The sequence below is a fragment of the Hyperoodon ampullatus genome (assembly GCF_949752795.1).
Source record: "Hyperoodon ampullatus genome assembly, chromosome: 7".
Lineage (NCBI taxonomy): Eukaryota > Metazoa > Chordata > Mammalia > Artiodactyla > Ziphiidae > Hyperoodon > Hyperoodon ampullatus.
The window spans coordinates 10,027,271-10,038,626 of record NC_136920.1 but is presented as its reverse complement, the minus strand read 5'-3'; the positions used below and the strand labels follow the sequence as shown (position 1 = coordinate 10,038,626).

The following is an 11,356-nucleotide window of genomic DNA, read 5'->3' as shown; positions in this document are numbered from 1 at the left end:
TTCCTTTAGCATTTGTTGTAGAGCTGGTTTGGTGGTGCTGAATTCTCTTAGCTTTTGCTTGTCTGTAAAGCTTTTGATTTCTCTGTCGAATCTGAATGAGATCCTTGCAGGGTAGAGTAATCTTGGCTGTAGGTTCTTCCCTTTCATCACTTTAAGTATATCACACCACTCCCTTCTGGCTTGTAGAGTTTCTGCTGAGAAATCAGCTGTTAACCTTATGGGAGTTCCCTTGTATGTTATTTGTCATTTTTCCCTTGTTGCTTTGAATAATTTTTCTTTGTCCTTAATTTTTGTCAGTTTGATTACCATGTGTCTTGGCATGTTTCTCCTTGGGTTTATCCTGCCTGGGATTCTTTGTGTTTCCTGGACTTGGGTGGCTATTTCCTTTCCCATGTTAGGGAAGCTTTTGACTATAATCTCTTCAAATATTTTCTTGGGTCCTTCCTCTCTCTCTTCTCCTTCTGGGACCTCTATAATGTGAATGTTGGTGTGCTTAATGTTGTCCCAGAGGTCTCGTAGGCTGCCTTCATTTCTTTTCATTCTTTTTTCTTTATTCTATTCCACAGCAGTGAATTCCACCATTCTGTCTTCCAGGTCACTTATCTGGTCTTATGCCTCATTTATTCTGCTATTGATTCCTTCTAGTGTATTTTTCACTTCAGTTATTGTATTGTTTATCTCTGTTTGTTTGCTCTTTAATTCTTCTAGGTGTTTGTTCTTTAATTCTTCTAGGTCTTTGTTAAACATTTCTTGCATCTTCTTGATCTTTTTAAATTTATTTATTTATTTTTATCTTCGGTTGAGTTGGGTCTTCGTTGCTATGCATGGGTTTTCTCTAGTTGTGGCAAGTGGGGGCTACTCTTCCTTGCAGTGCACGAGCCCTGGTCTGGGAAGATCCCACATGCCGCGGAGCAACTAGACCCATGAGCCATGGCCGCTGAGCCTGCGCATCTAGAGCCTGTGCTCCGCAACAAGAGAGGCCACGATAGTGAGAGGCCCGCGCACTACGACGAAGAGTGGCCCCCGCTTGCCGCAACTAGAGAAAGCCCTCGCACAGAAACAAAGACCCAACACAGCCAAAAATAAATAAATATTTTAAAAATAATAATTATTATTAAATGCCTCTCTTCCTGGGATGTCAGTGCTGATCCTCCTTTGATGACAAGACTGGTTCCCAGGTGCCAAGGCCATACTGACTTGCTGTGTACTTGCTGGTCTGTTTTTTGTTTTTTCTTTTTTGAAACCGTGAAGAAATGTATTCCTGATTTGTTTAATGTTCTTTGTTCTGGCAAGATATAAAACCATGCTTCTCCAGAGCAGTTGCTCCGAGTAATCTGGAAAGCTGGCTTCTGGGCTCTAGCCCTCAGTTTGGCTCAAATAAAACTCTTTTCTAGGGTATTCCCTGGTGGTCCAATGGTTAGGACTCCACGCTTCCACTGCCAGGGGCAACTAAGATCCTGCAAGCCATGCGATGCAGCCAAGAAAAAAACAAACAACAACAACAAAAAAAAACCCAAACTCTTCTATTCCTATTATAGATTGTTTATTCATTATTTTTGTTGACAGTTGTCACAAACCTTTGATTTGTAAAAAATGCAATATCTGTGACGTGCAATAAAGCAAAATGCTGTAAATGGACATATGCCTCTAGCTTGTAGTGCAATTATTTTACAAATAGTATATTAGTTAGCTCAGTAGAAATTATGCTGTGATAAATGTAGTAGACAGAATAATGACCTCTCAACTATGTGCACATCCCAATTCCTGGAACCCATGAACATATTATCTTACACAGCAAAAGGGACTTCACAGATATGATTAAGGACCTTGAGATGGTGAGATTATCCTGGATTATCCAGGTGGGCTCAATGTAATCACAAGGGTCCTTAAAAGTGGAAAAGGGGTCAGGGTCAGAAGATGCTATTCTGCTGTCTTTGAAAATGGAGGAAGGAGGCCACAAGCCAAGGAATGCGGTGGCCACCAGAAGGAATTAAACCTTGCTGACACCTTGATTTTAGCAGAGTGAGACCCGCTTTGGACTTCTGGCCTCCAGAACTATAAGATAATAGATTTGTATTATTTTAAGCCACTGAGTTTGTGGTAATTTGTTACAGCAGCAAATAGAAATCCAATACAATAATACCCAACTCCAAAATCTCAGTGGCTTTCACAAACAAGTTTATTTTTTGTTAGAGGAATTAGAGAAAATGTTGTTTAACAAGAGTCTCCATTTAAAAAAAAAAATTGAGGGCTTCCCTGGTTGTGCAGTGGTTAGGAATCCGCCTGCCAGTGCAGGGGACACGGATTTGAGCCCTGGTCCGGGAAGATCCCACATGCCGCAGAGCAACTAAGCCTACGAGCCACAACTACTGAGCCTGCAAGCCACAACTACTGAGCCCATAAGCCACAACTACTGAGCCCATGTGCTGCAAAACTGAAGCCTGTGCGCCTAAAGCCCGTGCTCCGCAACAAGAGAAGCCACCTCAGTGAGAAGCCCACGCACTGCAACTAAGAGTAGCCCACGCTCGCCTCAACTAGAGAAAGCCCGCGTGCAGCAAAAAAGACCCAACACAATCAAAAAAAAAAAAAAAATCAGGCAAAACTAAATATGATGATAGAGGCCAGAATGGTGATTAACCTTGGTGGTGGGGGGACGACTGGAGCCTAGGAGGGGGCATGAGGGACTGCTGTGATGTGCTGTTTCTTCATCTGGTGCTGGCTCCACAGGAGTGTTCTGAAAATTCATCAAGCCAGTTCTTTCTTTCTTTCGGCCGTACCATGCTGCTTCTGGGATCTTAGTTCCCCAACCAGGGATCGAACCTGGGCCCTCAGCAGTGAAAGCACAGAGTCTTAATCACTGGACCACCAGGGAATTCCCAAGCCAGTTAGTTAGGTTTTTTTTTTTTAAGATTTATTTATTTTATTTTATTTTATTTTTGGCTGCATTGGGTCTTAGTTGCGGTGTGTGGGCTCTTCGTTGCAGCGTGCAGGTTTCTCTCTCGTTGTGGCCCGTGCAGGCTCCAGGGCGCCTGAGCTCTATAGTTGTGGCGTGCAGGTTCCAGAGCACGTGGGCTCTGTAGTTTGCAGCACACAGGCTCTCTAGTTGAGGCTTGCGAGCTCAGTAGTTGTGGTGCTCGGGCTTAGTTGCCCCTCAGCATGTGGGATCTTAGTTCCCTAACCAGGGATTGAACTTGTGTCCCCTGCATTGTAAGGCAGATTCTTTACCACTGGACCACCAGGGAAGTCCCCAGTTAGTTATTTCTGATCTGTGCACTTTACTGTCTGGCTGCTGTGCTGTAATAAAAAGTTTACTTAAAAACAATGACTCTCAGGTTTGTTTGTTTATTTTTAAAATTTTTGATCAACTATTGATAAGTAGATGGGGAAACTGAGGAAGGAACAGGTTCGTGGGGACAGATAATGAGGTACCTGGAGAAAACAAATGGAGATGTCCAAGAGGCACCTGGAGGTACAGGTGTGGACTTGGAGGAGCATTAGGGCTGTGAGAAACTTTGGAACGCCTGGAGGGATTCAATGCCAGTGGAATAGAGGAGGCAATTCAGAGAGGGTGTGCAGAGGCAAGGGGCGCCAGAACCAGGCCTGAAAGGGTGGCTGCCCTCTGCCTCCTGGATCTGTGATCTACGGCAGTCCTCTGGCCACACCCATTCAGGGCTCATCCCCCTCATCTACAACTCCCATGCCCTGCCCACCTCCCCACCCACAGGCCTCTCTGCCCTAGCGTGGCCTCCTACACATCTGACCAGGGCAGCTTGGAAGCCCCAGGCCTCTGGCTCCTTCTTCTACAGTGGCCTGCCTTTGGCTGCCTCTTCTCTTGGGTTTTGTCTACTCTCTGGGGCTTCTTGAGGTCTTGGGGGATGGGAGAATCCTGCCTTTGAAACCCCTCCCACATTCCATACCAAAAAAAAAATTGATAATTGCACATCATCAAGATGAAAGACTTGCTCTGTGAAAAACAATGTTAAGAAAATGAAAGGAAAGGGGCTTCCCTGGTGGCGCAGTGGTTGAGAATCTGCCTGCTAATGCAGGGGACACGGATTCGAGCCCTGGGCTGGGAGGATCCCACATGCCGCGGAGCAACTAGGCCCGTGAGCCACAACTACTGAGCCTGCGCGTCTGGAGCCTGTGCTCTGCAACAAGAGAGGCCACGATAGTGAGAGGCCCGCGCACTGCGATGAAGAGTGGCCCCTGCTTGCCACAACTAGAGAAAGCCCTCGCACAGAAACGAAGACCCAACACAGCAAAATTAAAATAAATTAATTAATAAACTCCTACCCCCAACATCTTCTTAAAAAAAAAAACAAAAAAAAAAGAAAGTGAAAGGATGAGGGACTTCCCTGGTGGGCACTAGAATTCAAATTACCAGATGTTTTAAAGAGATGGGGTGCCAGTTTTCAATTCTGGTTTGAACACCATGTTACAAGGAACTATTTTAAAAAATAAAAAAGGATTAAGGGAAAAGAACAAAAAATAAGAATATCGAAACCGTTGAATGCACGTGTTTGTTCCCGATAAACTTCAAGCACATCTGCTCTCTCCATTCCCAGTTCTTTTGGAGTGTGATTATCAGCAATTCTCTGACCTTCAAAGAGAAACCTGAGTGAATTCATGGGAACTCCCTGTCTTTGACATTATGATTCTGAGTTTCTTGAGATGTGTCATTTTCACTTTGAAGTGAATCTCACTACTATCCTGTCCGATGACTTTGAGTTTTATATATTCTCCTTCCTTCTTAGCCCCCAAGTCCTCAGTTGAAGGTTTTGAAATGGGGAGGCATTTAGTGAGTACTTAAAAGTGTGAACTTAAAAATGTTAAGGCAGGGATTTCCCTGGTGGCGCAGTGGTTAAGAATCCGCCTTCCAATGCCGAGAATACAGGTTTGAACCCTGGTCTGGGAAGATTCCACATGCCGTGGAGCAACTAAGCCCGAGCGCCACAAGTACTGAGCCCGTGCGCCTGGAGCCCGAGCTCTGCAACAAGAGAAGCCACCTTAATGAGTAGCCCCCGCTCTCGGCAACTAGAGAAAGCCCGTGCACAGCAACAAAGACCCAACGCAGCCAAAAATAAATAAATAAATTTATTTTTAAAAAGTTAAGGCAGTAAATATTGTTAAATTTATGTTATGTGTATTTCATCACAGTAAAAAAAAATAGGGAAAAAATGTCACCTGTCACATGTGGAAAGTAATGCAGGTGCTGACTGTCCAATACAACTGATTGTAAAGCGTAACTGAGCCAGTGAAGATGAAGAGGTTTAAGGTCTGCTGTGTGTGTGGCGGGGGCGGGGCGTGGCGGTGTGGAGAGGATGAGCTAGGTGGTCCTGGGCAAAGCCTTCCTCCCCCACCTTGGAGCCGCTGGCCGGGCTCCCCATACCCCTAAAAGACCTTAGGAGGGGGATGTGGCCCCTGGGAATTCTCACGCCAAGACAATCTCCTCTCTGGCTCCCAGGTTTGGGGGTTCCTGGATCTGAAACAAACACAGACACATCCAGCGACCCTTCCCCAGCAAGGCCCAATCTCTGAATCACATCTTACTCATCAGCTGCTCGCCGCAGCCCAGGTCGGTCGCATTCCCGCCCCGCGCCTCGGCTCTGCAGTTGTAAAGGGCCGAGAGGGGCTCCTGCTGCCTTTCAGGATGTGGGGTCCAGCAAGCCTGCCTTCACCCCTCTTGTAGGTGATGAGACTTTGGAGGAGCTTTTACCTTGGGGAGCCGCAGCTGGGAGGCGAGTGGTGGAAACTGACTGGATTTTCTCCAAGTAGAGGTGGGTGGTGATGGTGAGAAGCCCCACCCTTTCCCAGGAAGGGGCCTGATTGGTGGAGAGCTGCGGGGGCGGGGCAGCCCTGGGGCTATATAAATGCGCTTGCAGGGCTTGGAGTTACGCTGTAGGTTAACTCCTGAGCTCAGGTAATGCTTCTAGAGGGAGGAGGCTGGGCTGCTTGTGGGAAGCAAGATGGAGAGCCCTAGGTTGACTGAGGGGTGGTGGAGGGGTCCCTCCCCCAAGCCCCATAGTTGGAGTCTCTCTCTTCGTAGCTAAAAATGTTTGAGGTGGCCCCACCTCAACTTGCCCTAAACCCCAGTATTTGTCCAATAACCTTCCTCTCTCTGGGCCTCAGTTTTCCCTCTGGGCGGTAAAGGGTTGCTGGTTCTTTCAGGGCTGCCGCTTTGGTGAAGGGTGAGGAGGTTGTTGTGAGGTGGGAGACAAGAGGAGCCGTTAAACTCTGGCTTTGGGGTCAGACAGGCTCCACCTTGAAGTGGCCGTGAGACCTCCATGCTTCAGTTTCCGTGTTTGCAAAATGGGTCTACTTACCAGGATGAAATAAGATAATGTCCTTAAAGCATTTAACACAGCTCCAGGCACTTAGGAAGCCCTCAGAGGTGCTTGTTGCTGCTGTTCTTCCTCTCTGGCCTGGTCTGGGGTGCCAGGAGGCGGGGGGAGGGTGCTGTCGCCTCCAGGAACTCTGCTGCTTTTCTGGCCCCCATCCCCGCCCCCTCCCCCCGCCCGCCGCGCCACATCTCACTTTCCTTCTGTTCTGAGCCCCCATTTCTCCATTTCCCATGCCTCCACTTCCTGGAGGTCATCTGTCAGGCCAGCACACTGGTGCCCTTGACTTCTGGGGGGCAATGGGGTAGGTGCTAAGTCCTGGGTCTGCTTCCTTTACAGGTCACCCCGTCCCACCCCACCTCACCCACCCCCACCCCCCAAGAGATGAGTGATGACCAAGATCCTGCCACAATCCCTGCGGTTGGCACCCAGGTGAAGCTGAGGGGCTGGAGCCGTCAAGGGGAGGGGGGTGAGTCTTTCCATTTCCGCCGGCACCAGGAGCTCCAGGCCTTCCTCAGCCTTCTGGGTGAGTCCACTTGGGGGCTGGCACGGCAGGGGCCGTGGGCACCAAGCGTGAGCAGGTATGGGAGGTGGGATCTCAGCTCGCCCGTGCAATCACCTGCAGCCTGTGTCCCTTCTCTTCTCAGGTGACCCCAGTTTGGCAGGTGGGGGGTGTCATGTCAGAAAGTGGGATCAGGGGAGGCTTGGGCTTTGGAACGGCTACTGCCCCTCTTATCTTGTGTGTGGGGGGTGGTAACCCCAGTCCACCGTTTCTCCTCTCTACCCCCCAGAGCACAGTTTCCTCCAGGATTTCCTCTCCAAAGATCCCTGTTTCCAGATTTCAGATAAGGTGAGAGGGCACAGTGGGGGCAGAGGCCAGCCTCACTTGGGGAAGATTGAATTAGTGGGGCTCCGGTGCTGCTAATTCGTTGGGTCCTCTGGTCTGGTGGAGGGAGCGCCTCCCTTCTAACCCTTGTCTTTGCACGCCCCTCCCCACCATTTTACCCCAGATTTTTTAGCCCCACCCGAACTTCCTCGGGTGCAGAAGGGGCTGGCGCAGCCCCTCCCCACCCAGTGCCTCACTCTAACTCTCCCCATTTCTGTGTCTGCAGTATCTCCTGGCCATGGTACTGGTCTACTTCCGGCGCGCCAACCTGCAGCTCAGCGAGTACACCCACAGCAATCTGTTCCTGGCCCTGTGAGTGGCCCGGGCGCGTGATGGGGACCCTGACTCGGAGTGGCAGGGCGGGGCCGGGCAGATGATTACAGCCTCTGTTCCCTGCCCCCTGCCTCTGTGGCCAGGTACCTTGCAAATGACATGGAGGAAGACCTGGAGGACCCCAAAAGCGTGATTTTTCTGTGGGCCCTGGGCCAAGATTGGCATCATCGAGTGTCAGACTTCCTGTGTCAGAGGGACAAGCTGTGGGCACGGATGGGCTTCAGAGCCGTTGTGAGACGCCAGAGCTGTGAGGAGGTGAGGTCCCGCCAGCACCCTGGGGTGGGGGAAAGAGGCTGGACCTCCCACCTCCCATTTACCATCCACTCTTCTCATGCCAGGTCATGGCCAAGGAGCCGACCCACTGGGCCTGGACTCGGGAGAGGCATCCCCACCACGGCAGGGCTCAGAGGAGCTACCCAAAGGCCCAGATCCCCCTCCCCCGGGGCCCCGGCCTCTCGCCACCCCACTGTCCCCTGTGTGGCTTGCCCCCTTGCCGCAGCCACCGCTGCCACCACCCCTGCCCGTTGCCTGGCATATCCAAGTGCCCTTCCCAAGACCCTGAGCGGCACCGCCCTCCCTCCCAAGCTTGTCTCTCAGTGGCTGGAGACTCCTGGAGTGGGGCTTTCCTCATTGTCCTGCCCACCCAGCTGCAACTGGAGCCAGGCACCTACACCCTCCACAGTGAGTAGGGGGAGCTGGGAGGGGCTGGGGGGCAGGTGCGGGGCCGGCAGAATGGGAAGGAGGGGCCTGGGGTCCAGCACGCCTGGGCATGTGTCCAGCCCTGCCACCTCCTAGCCTCCTGGGCTTGGCAAGCTTCCTCTGAGCCTCTCTCCGTCCTTCCTCCCCCAGTCTTCTCAAAGCTGCTGCCGTGCCCTCGGCGCTGACACTCGCAGGGTGAAGAACAGCCCGTCTGCTCGCCTGCTGACCCAGTGCTCTACTGGCTGTGGCCCCTCCAGCCTCCTGTCTTCTTGGCCTCAGGCTGGCAGGGCTGCCCATGCCCCCTGCCCCTTCCTCCCAACCTGCAACTTGTACCCACTCTGACCTGACTCCTCAAATAAATTCATGTCCACAGGACACCAACGTGCTTAGGCCCTAGTCTGGGTCCCTGACCCAGGGTGGGGGTAGGGAGGGAGCTACTGGGAGAGGGGCATCTGCCAGGTTTAGGTACCAGTGGTTGGAGACCCATGAGCACAGGACCTGTAATGGTTCCTCTCCTCCCATTCGTGACCAGTCATCCTGAGCCTGTTTCCCCTTTTTAACATCCTTGTGGATGGTGAGATCCACACAGTGCAGATGGGACTAAATGAGATGAGGTATATGCAGTCCTTAGAAGAGGGTCTGGAACCTACTGGACAAAAAAATGCTCAAAAGGAAAACGGCTCCACTGTCAGTCTAGAAATGCCTGCAGGGTCAGGTCTGTTTAGGAATGAGCCTTGGTCCTTGCTCTGGGCGGCAATCGAATATAATGTAATTATTATAATACAAGACCCCCTCTCCCTTCCCCAAAGTAGGTTTGTTAATTGGGGAGCAGGGAAGACTCCCCAGAGGAGCTGGCATTTGAACGGGGCCTTGAACAATGTCAGGTTTGCCCATGCTCGGGTGGTGGTGTTGGGGTGCTGGTGGTGAGGAACAGTGTTCTTGGAAAGACAGTCCAGAGTAGTGATTAAGACTTGGTCTCTGGTGCCGGACAGCTTAAGTTCAAAGTCCAGGTTTATGTGTGACTTTAGCCTGTTCTTTAATCTCCTCTACTGCCTCATCTGTAAAATGGGTATTACACTAAAAAGGGTGTTGGCCGAGATTTGAATGAGTTAATCCTAGAAGAGTTAGAACTAGGTTTCAAGAGTAGAGCTCAAATGTGGGTATTACTAGTAGAGGGAACTGCTGCCCAGAGAAAGGCTAGAGGGGAATGTATGTTTGGGGAGTGGCCGGAACACAAGACAGAGAAGTCTAAAGGGTCAGGTGGCAGAGGAATCTGGACGTGATTCCCCTGCCTCTCTATGAGTGGCTCCCAAGAAGTAAGGAGGTAAAGCCTGGAGACTGCGAACATTAGAAGCCAAGACAAGGACTGTGAAGTATTTGTAAGAGTTTTTCAAATAGGTAATATATTCACATGTATGTTTTGAATTTTGCACCAAGTGTCACCTTCTACCCCTGACTCCCAGCCATCTGGTTCCCCTTCCTGGAAGCAATGAAAGTAATAATTCATGTCCTTCCAGAGAAAGAATCTGAATGTATATAACCAAATGTGTGTAATAAAAATATACATATTTGGTCTTTGGTCTTTCCTGGCACAGAGCTCCTAAAACCCTTGGAATTTCCAGAGTTACAGGAGTGTCTTTTGTTATTCATAATGAGCTCCTTTGGACCATACCTGAGTTTATGCTAATGAGGTTACTCAGGATGGGGGAAAACTGGTCACCAAAAAAACTGATCTAGAGGGTGGGGACTTTCAGCTTCCCTACTTCCTGCAGGAGGGGCAGGGCACTGGAGATTTGGAGTTTGGGGGGAGGGTGGCTCCACCCCACCCCCCAATCTTGCCCTATGGATCTCTTCTATTTGGCTGCTCCTGAGTATCCTTTTTTTTTTTTTTTTCCGCGTTACGCGGGCCTCTCACTGTTGTGGCCTCTCCCGTTGCGGAGCACAGGCTCCGGACACGCAGGCTCAGCGGCCATGGCTCACGGGCCCAGCCGCTCCGCGGCATGTGGGATCTTCCCAGACCGGGGCACGAACCCGTGTCACCCGCATCGGCAGGCGGACTCTCAACCACTGCGCCACCAGGGAAGCCCCTGAGTATCCTTTATAAGAAACTGTTAACAGTAAGTAAAGCACCTTCCTGAGTTCTGAGAGTGTTCTACTGAATTATCAGGCCTAAGGAGGGGTGTTGTGGGCATCCCCAAATTTGTAGTCGGCCAGACAGGAGTATGGGTCACCTGGGCATTCCATTTGTGGCTGGCATCTTGTGGAACTGAGCCCTTAACCCATGGGGTCTGTGCTAACTCTGGCAATCAGTGTCCGAATTGAATTGTAGGCACCTAGATGGTGTTGGAGAGTTGGTGTGGACCCATCGCATGTATTTGGTATCCAGGAAAAAACATATTTGGTGTGAGACGTGGTGTCAGGAAAAAGATACCACACCAAATATGCATATATGTCCCATCCCCATTTTTAAAACACTCCAGTGGGAGAATTCCATACATCCTACTGTGTACTTATCAATGTATTTTAAAGATGGTTCCTTGTCTGCACATTCCTTTTGATAGCTGTGGTATTCCTCTGTGTGGATGTACTATAATGTATCTTTTTTCCTATTTTTTTTTTTTTGCGGTACGCGGGCCTCTCACTGTTGTGGCCTCTCCCGTTGCGGAGCACAGGCTCCGGACACGCAGGCTCAGTGGCCATGGCTCACGGGCCCAGCCGCTCCGCGGCATGTGGGATCTTCCCGGACCGGGGCACAAACCCGTGTCCCCTGCATCGGCAGGCGGACTCTCAACCACTGCGCCACCAGGGAAGCCCCTCTTTTTTCCTATTGATTGGCATTTGTTTCCACACTTCTGCTATTCCAAACGGTGCTATAGAGAGTCACTAAGACTTTGTAAGAACAGTATTATTCAAATGTGAAAAGGTATCTGTAGAGTGAATTCCTAGAAGAATTGTCCAGCCAAAGGTCAAGTCAAAATTGAAGGACTTTGGGGCTTCCCTGGTGGCGCAGTGGTTGAGAGTCCGCCTGCCGATGCAGGGGACACGGGTTCGTGCCCCGGTCCGGGAAGATCCCACATGCCGCGGAGCGGCTGGGCCCGTG

At 50.5% G+C, this 11,356-nt stretch overlaps 1 protein-coding gene across 1 annotated transcript; it reads left to right on the top strand.

Annotated features, from left to right (window-relative positions):
* Positions 1 to 6,722: 6,722 nt before the first annotated feature.
* SPDYC (speedy/RINGO cell cycle regulator family member C) lies at positions 6,723 to 8,441 on the top strand (the record flags this gene model as incomplete). Its single annotated transcript, XM_079708793.1, has 6 exons — positions 6,723 to 6,864; positions 7,130 to 7,188; positions 7,451 to 7,536; positions 7,641 to 7,812; positions 7,896 to 8,238; positions 8,407 to 8,441. 6 exons carry the CDS (start codon positions 6,723 to 6,725, stop codon positions 8,439 to 8,441), a joined length of 837 nt encoding a protein of 278 aa, XP_079564919.1.
* Between the last annotated feature and the right edge of the window lie 2,915 nt (positions 8,442 to 11,356).